Genomic DNA, 8,181 nt, shown 5'->3' on the forward strand with positions numbered 1-8,181 from the left:
GTAGTTGTAGTTGTAGTTGTTGTTGTTGTTGTTGTTGTTAAGGTAGCACCTCAATGTCTGCTGGGTGAACGTGAAGGGTAGGCATCTCCCTTTTTTTCACTTTTTTTTAAAGCACGTTTTGGTATATCTTCTGAAACTGACACAAGTTATTTTTTGGTCTGTTTTTAGTTCACTTCCTCCTTGTCTTTCTATGTCCTGTCTTTCGTTTCTGTCTATCTCCCTTTCTCTCTCCCTCTCTCTCTTTCTTTCCTCCCCCCTCTCTCTCTCCCCCCTTCTATATATATCTCTCTCTTTCCTCTCACTCTCCCCTTCTCTCTCCCCCTTCTCTCTCTCTCTCCCCCTTCTCTCTCTCCCCCTCTCGTGTGTGTGTGTGTGTGTGTGTGTGTGTGTGTGTGTGTGTGTGTCGTGCGTGTCTTGCACGGATCTACAGACTTCAGAACGTGATGGTAACAACGCGGAGAAAACCTGCAGGGGAAATGAACCGTGTCGCTTTCCACAGGGGGACGTGGGGGAGGGGGGGGGGCTTACATGTACAGCAACGGCATCAGAGAGAGAGAGGGGGGGAGAGAGACAGACAGACAGACAGACAAATAGACAGAGAGACAGACAAAGAAACAGAGAGACAGACAGACGGATGGACAGACAGACAGACAAACAGACAGACAGACAAACAGACAGACAAAGAGACAGACAGACAGACAGACAGACGGAGAGACAAAGAGACAGACAGACAAACAGACAGACAAAGAGACAGACAGACAGACAAACAGACAGACAAAGAGACAGACAGACAGACAGACAGACAGAAGGACACATGGCGTGTTTCTCTGTGTGTGTGTGTGTGTGTGTGTGTGTGTGTGTGTGTGTGTGTGTGTGTGTGTGTGTGTGTTGTATCGTTTGTTTCTAAAACCTCTCACACCCGCTATGCTTTCTCTTTCCAGATCCCAGTCTAAGCAGCAGCAGCAGCTGAAGAAGATCACCACCACCAGGACTGCCAACCCGCACTCCCTCCACCCTGCCCACCCACCTACACCCACTCCACTCTTCCTTCCACCGCGACCCAGAGTCACAGAGAGGCAGCACCTCAACCACCTGTGCAACCCACACTCCCCCCTACCCACTGTTCAACCACCGAGAGGCAGCACCTCAACCACCTGTCCAACCCACACTCCCCCCTACCCTACCCACTGTTCAACCATAGAGAGGCAGCACCTCAACCACCTGTGCAACCCACACTCCCCCCTACCCTACCCACTGTTCAACCACAGAGAGGCAGCACCTCAACCACCTGTCCAACCCACACTCCCCCCTACCCTACCCACTGTTCAACCACAGAGAGGCAGCACCTCAACCACCTGTCCAACCAGCACTCCCCCCTACCCTACCCACTGTTCAACCATAGAGAGGCAGCACCTCAACCACCTGTCCAACCCACACTCCCCCCTACCCTACCCACTGTTCATCCACCGAGAGGCAGCACCTCAACCACCTGTCCAACCAACACTCCCCCCTACCCTACCCACTGTTCAACCACAGAGAGGCAGCACCTCAACCACCTGTCCAACCAACACTCCCCCCTACCCACTGTTCAACCACAGAGAGGCAGCACCTCAACCACCCGTCCAACCCACACTCCCCCCTACCCTACCCACTGTTCAACAATAGAGAGGCAGCACCTCAACCACCCGTCCAACCCACACTCCCCCCTACCCTACCCACTGTTCAACAATAGAGAGGCAGCACCTCAACCACCTGTCCAACCAACACTCCCCCTACCCTACCCACTGTTCAACCACAGAGAGGCAGCACCTCAACCACCTGTCCAACCCACACTCCCCCCTACCCTACCCACTGTTCAACAATAGAGAGGCAGCACCTCAACCACCTGTCCAACCAACACTCCCCCTACCCTACCCACTGTTCAACCACAGAGAGGCAGCACCTCAACCACCTGTCCAACCAACACTCCCCCTTACCCTAAACACACTCCCACAAGAACCCAAAGTCACCTAAAAACCACATACCTCAACCGCCTCAACTGGTTTCTTCTTCTTCTTCTTCTGGGATGCTGCTGCTACCAACGGGAGGATATGACAGACGTAGAATGCATCTGATGCGAATTCGCTCCTACTTCCTGATGTTGGTGTTTTCCGTGCTGGTCTCCTTCCCTCTGCTCTACATCAGCATTCCGGTCCATCAGCTGAACCATCACCAGGGAGGCAGCGCTAACTCTTCTCTCAACGTCCGCCCACGATCCTGCAAAGACTGCTTCCGTGCCGAATTCCCTCTACTCCTCAACCACCCGGCCATCTGTTCCGTTCGCGACGGAGGAGTTGTGGACATGATATTCTTCATCTTCACTCGTCCGGAGGGAGTGGAAACCAGACATGCTATCCGAAACACGTGGGCGTCTGTGACCCGGAACAACACGGCCAACTTCCGTCACGTGTTCGTCACCGGCGTGACCCCTGACTTCCGGCGCATTCACCTGTTGGGGGAGGAGAGTCGTCACTTCCGGGATGTTGTGGTGTACGGGTTTAACGACTCTTATAACAATTTGACGCTGAAGACTGTCACATCGCTGCGGTGGATTACCCGTTACTGCGAGCATGCCAGGTAGGGGGGGGGGGGGGGGGGGGTATACAGAGAGAGAGAGAGAGAGAGAGAGAGAGATTCACTATTCGACTTGTCCCAAGATTCGAGATTCAAGACTGGTTCATTGTCTCTCTCTCTCTCTCTCTCTCTCTCTCTATATATATATATATATATATATATAGAGAGAGAGAGAGAGAGAGAGAGAGAGAGAGAGAGAGAGTTCAATACACAAGACGGATTCGTTGTTCTATACAGCTTTTGAAATTCACTATTCGACAGTTTCAGTTTCTCAAAGAGGTGTCACTACGTTCGGATAGATCCATATGCGCTACACCACATCTGCTAGACCAGCAGCGCAACATGCCCAACGCGCTGAGTCGGGTCTGGAGAAAACAGAACACAGTGAAATTCCAAACAAACTGCGAGCAGCCCTGTGATGGGTTCCCCCTGGGGGGTGGATGTTTCAGGTTTTTCTTCAAAGTGGATGATGACGTGTGGGTCAATACAGGGGCACTGCTGACCACATTCAACCAGTCCCTGGACCTGTCTTCTGGCCTGGCGGGATACTGTCACATGTCGTCACGGGTCATCAGGGACCCCTCCAGCAAATGGTGAGACAGAGAGCGGGAGGAGAGAGGGAGGGAGGAGAGAGGGAGGGAGGAGAGACAGAGAGCGGGGAAGGGTGGGTAGGGAGGGAGAAAGGTGGAAGAGAGAGAGAGGGAGAGAGAGGGTGGGGAGGAGAGATAGAGAGGGGGTAGAGAAAGAGAGAAAAGGGGGGGAGGGAGAGGGGGGGAGAGGGAGAGATATAGAGGGGGTAGAGAAAGAGAGAGAGGGGGAGGATAGAGGGGGGGGAGAGGGAGAGATATAGAGGGGGTAGAGAAAGAGAGAGAGGGTGGGGAGGAGAGATAGAGAGGGGGTAGAGAAAGAGAGAGAGGGGGAGGAGAGAGAGGGGGTAGAGAAAGAGAGAGAGGGGGAGGAGAGAGAGGGGGTAGAGAAAGAGAGAGAGGGGGAGGAGAGAGAGGGGGTGGGGAGGAGAGTTAGAGAGGGGGTAGAGAAAGAGAGAGAGGGGGAGGATAGGGGGGTGGGGAGGAGAGATAGAGAGGGGGCAGAGAAAGAGAGAGAGGGGGAGGATAGAGAGGGGGGTGGGGAGGAGAGATAGAGAGGGGGTAGAGAAAGAGAGAGAGGGGGAGGATAGAGAGGGGGGTGGGGAGGAGAGATAGAGAGGGGGTAGAGAAAGAGAGAAAGGGGGAGGAGAGAGAGGAGGGGTGGGGAGGGAAAGAGACAGTAGGTACAGAATGTGTTACTGCCACATTTCATCACGCTGTCATCAGGAACCCCTCCAACAAATGGTGAGACAGAGAGAGGGGACAGAGGGGGGGGGGGGGTGAGACAGAGAGAGGGGACAGAGGGGGGGGGACAGAGAGAGGGGACAGAGGGGGGGGGCAGAGAGAGGGAGAGAGGGGACAGGGGGGGGGGTGAGACAGAGAGAGGGGACAGAGAGAGGGGACAGAGAGAGGGGACAGAGGGGGGGGGGTGAGACAGAGAGAGGGGACAGAGGGGGGGGACAGAGAGAGGGGACAGAGGGGGGGGACAGAGAGAGGGAGAGAGGGGACAGGGGGGGGGGGTGAGACAGAGAGAGGGGACAGAGAGAGGGGACAGAGAGAGGGGACAGAGGGGGGGGACAGAGAGAGGGGACAGAGGGGGGGACAGAGAGGGGACAGAGGGGGGGGACAGAGAGAGGGAGAGAGGGGGAGGGGGTGAGACAGAGAGGGGACAGAGGGGGGGGGACAGAGGGGGGGAGGGGGGGTGAGACAGAGAGAGGGGACAGAGAGAGGGGACAGAGGGGGGGGACAGAGGGGGGGGGGGTGAGACAGAGAGAGGGGACAGAGAGAGGGGACAGAGAGAGGGGACATAGGGGGGGGTGAGACAGAGAGAGGGGACAGAGAGAGGGGACAGAGGGGGGGGGACAGAGGGGGGGGGTGAGACAGAGAGAGGGGACAGAGAGAGGGGACAGAGGGGGGGGGTGAGACAGAGAGAGGGGACAGAGAGAGGGGACAGAGAGAGGGGACATGGGGGGGGGGTGAGACAGAGAGGGGACAGAGAGAGGGGACAGGGGGGGGGGGACAGAGGGGGGGGTGAGACAGAGAGAGGGGACAGAGGGGGGGGGGACAGAGAGAGGGGACAGAGGGGGGGGGGTGAGACAGAGAGAGGGGACAGAGAGAGGGGACAGAGGGGGGGGGGGTGAGACAGAGAGAGGGGACAGAGGGGGGGGGCACATAGGGGGGGGGGTGAGACAGAGAGAGGGGACAGAGAGAGGGGACAGGGGGGGGACAGAGGGGGGGGGGAGACAGAGAGAGGGGACAGAGGGGGGGGGACAGAGAGAGGGGACAGAGGGGGGGGGGGGTGAGACAGAGAGAGGGGACAGAGGGGGGGTGAGACAGAGAGAGGGGACAGAGAGAGGGGACAGAGGGGGGGGGGGTGGTGAGACAGAGAGAGGGGACAGAGGGGGGGGGTGAGACAGAGAGAGGGGACAGAGAGAGGGGACAGAGGGGGGGGGGACAGAGAGAGGGGGACAGAGAGAGGGGACAGAGGGGGGGGGACAGAGAGAGGGGACAGAGGGGGGGGACAGAGAGAGGGGACAGAGGGGGGGGGTGAGACAGAGAGAGGGGACAGAGAGAGGGGACAGAGGGGGGGGGGACAGAGAGAGGGGACAGAGGGGGGGGGTGAGACAGAGAGAGGGGACAGAGGGGGGGGGGACAGAGAGAGAGAGAGAGACCGATGAGAGAGAGAGGGGGGTGGAGAGGGAGAGAGAGGAGAAAGAGACAGAATGAGATGAGAGAAAGGAGAGAGAGATGGAGGGAGGGAGGGAGAAGGAGAGAGGGGGAGAGAAGAGATGTGGAGATAGGGGGTGGAGAGAGAGGGGAGAGAGAGAAAGATAGTGGGAGGGAGAAAGAGGCAGAGACAGAGAGAGGTAGAAACAGAGAGAGGAGGTGGAAGGGAGAGGGGGGAAGGGGAGAGAGAGAGGGTGGAGACAGTGAGGGGGAGAGAGGGAGAGACAGAGAGAGAGGGGGGAAGAGAGAGAAGGGAGAGAGAGGGGAGGAGAGAGGAAGAGACAGAGAGGGGGGGAAGAGAGAGGAGAGAGAGAGAGGGGGGGAAGAGAGAGGGAAGGGGAGAGAGAGGGGGGAAGAGAGAGGAGGGAGAGAGGGAAGGGGAGAGGGAGAGACAGAGAGAGAGGAGGGGAGAGAGGGGGGGAGACAGAGAGAGGAGAGAGAGGGTCGGAGAGAGAGAGAGATAGAGAGGGGAGGAAGGAGAGTTGGTGGGAGAGAGAGGGGGGGGGACAGAGGAGAGAGAGGGGAGGAAGGAGAGAGTTGGTGGGAGAGAGAGGGGGGAGTAGGGAGGGAGAGAGAAAGTAGAGAGATGGAGGGGGAGAGGGAAGGGGAGAGAGAGAGAGATATAGTGGGGAGGAAGGAGAGAGTTGGTGGGAGAGAGAGGGGGGGGGGAAGAGAGAGGGAAGGGGAGAGAGGGGGGGAGACAGAGAGAGGGAAGGGGAGGAAGGAGAGAGAGGGGGGGAAGAGAGAGGGAAGGGGACAGAGAGGGGGGGAGACAGAGAGAGGGAAGGGGAGGAAGGAGAGGGAGGGGGGGAAGAGAGAGGGGGGGGAGACAGAGAGAGGAGAGAGAGGGTCAGAGAGACAAAGAGAGATAGAGAGGGGAGGAAGGAGAGAGTTGGTGGGAGAGAGAGGGGGGGTAGGGAGGGAGAGAGAAAGTAGAGAGATAGAGAGGGGAGGAAGGAGAGAGAGAGGGAAGGAGAGAGTTGGTGGGAGAGAGAGGGGGGGAAGGGAGGGAGAGAGAAAGTAGAGAGATAGAGAGGGGAGGAAGGAGAGAGAGAGGGGAGGAAGGAGAGAGATAGAGAGGGGAGGAAGGAGAGAGAGAGGGGAGGAAGGAGAGAGATAGAGAGGAGGAAGGAGAGAGATAGAGGGGAGGAAGGAGAGAGATAGAGAGGGAGGAAGGAGAGAGAGAGAGAGGGGAGGAAGGAGAGAGAGAGAGGGGAGGAAGGAGAGAGAGAGAGAGGGGAGGAAGGAGAGAGAGAGAGGGGAGGAAGGAGAGAGAGAGAGGGGAGGAAGGAGAGAGAGAGGGGAGGAAGGAGAGAGATAGAGAGGGGAGGAAGGAGAGAGATAGAGAGGGGAGGAAGGAGAGAGAGAGAGGGGAGGAAGGAGAGAGAGAGGGGGGAGGAAGGAGAGAGTTGGTGGGAGAGAGAGGGGGGTAGGGAGGGAGAGAGAAAGTAGAGAGATAGAGAGGGGAGGAAGGAGAGAGAGAGGGGAGGAAGGAGAGAGAGAGAGGGGAGGAAGGAGAGAGATAGAGAGGGGAGGAAGGAGAGAGATAGAGAGGGGAGGAAGGAGAGAGAGAGGGGAGGAAGGAGAGAGAGAGAGAGGGGAGGAAGGAGAGAGAGAGGGGAGGAAGGAGAGAGAGAGAGGGGAGGAAGGAGAGAGATAGAGAGGGAAGGAAGGAGAGAGTTGGTGGGAGAGAGAGGGGAGGAAGGAGAGAGTTGGTGGGAGAGAGAGGGGGGGTAGGAGGGAGAGAGAAAGTAGAGAGATAGAGAGGGGAGGAAGGAGAGAGAGAGAGGGGAGGAAGGAGAGAGAGAGAGAGGGGAGGAAGGAGAGAGAGAGGGGAGGAAGGAGAGAGATAGAGAGGGGAGGAAGGAGAGAGAGAGGGGAGGAAGGAGAGAGATAGAGAGGGGAGGAAGGAGAGAGAGAGGGGAGGAAGGAGAGAGATAGAGAGGGAGGAAGGAGAGAGAGAGGGGAGGAAGGAGAGAGATAGAGAGGGGAGGAAGGAGAGAGAGAGGGGAGGAAGGAGAGAGAGAGGGGAGGAAGGAGAGAGATAGAGAGGGGAGGAAGGAGAGAGAGAGGGGAGGAAGGAGAGAGATAGAGAGGGGAGGAAGGAGAGAGTTGGTGGGAGAGAGAGGGGGGAGTAGGGAGGGAGAGAGAAAGTAGAGAGATGGAGGGGGAGAGGGAAGGGGAGAGAGAGAGTGTCACGCTACGGCTGACAGAATGACAGACAGACAGACGAACGACGACAAAAACTCAACAATGAATCTGTCAGCCCTCCGCACCAGTCGGAACAACCAGATCCACTTGAAATGATAATATTTATTATAAAATAATAATAATAATAATTGGTATTTTTGAACACGAAATTCAATAACAAAACAATACTGACACAATTACCCCTCTCACGCGATTACAAACACACAAAAATTATAGTCTGCTGTGCTCAGCCTCTGCCGCCGCAGTCCAGAATACACCAGCGGTCAGGAATGGATGGGAGAAGGGAGATAGTAAGTTGGGGGACAGCACTTAACTCAACACAGCGCCAAAGTCCTTCCAGCCGACGCTGTTGTCGTCGTCGCTGTTATCGTCGACGCGGTTCCGCCGCTGCCACAGAACACTGCCAGTCCCGCACCATGCAGACCTCCCTCCAGCCCACAGCCACAACCAGCAGAGGAGTGGAACCGTCCAAACGGGCACAATGGAAGATAAAAACCTAAGAATGGCAAAGTGTCAGTTCTGACTCTGAAAGATGCTAGTCACA

At 57.0% G+C, this 8,181-nt stretch overlaps 1 protein-coding gene across 1 annotated transcript in view; it reads left to right on the forward strand.

The window, feature by feature from the left end:
* The first annotated feature begins 2,065 nt into the window (after window positions 1–2,065).
* The window catches only part of LOC143275214 (beta-1,3-galactosyltransferase 5-like), an 8,421-nt gene continuing 2,305 nt past the window's right edge, over window positions 2,066–8,181 (forward strand). The window contains exons 1-2 of the mRNA XM_076579190.1: window positions 2,066–2,616; window positions 3,063–3,206. Coding sequence (XP_076435305.1) covers window positions 2,066–2,616; window positions 3,063–3,206 — 695 coding nt within the window. The remainder of the gene's footprint in view (window positions 2,617–3,062; window positions 3,207–8,181) is intronic.

The sequence above is a fragment of the Babylonia areolata genome, chromosome 30, assembly GCF_041734735.1.
Source record: "Babylonia areolata isolate BAREFJ2019XMU chromosome 30, ASM4173473v1, whole genome shotgun sequence".
Lineage (NCBI taxonomy): Eukaryota > Metazoa > Mollusca > Gastropoda > Neogastropoda > Buccinidae > Babylonia > Babylonia areolata.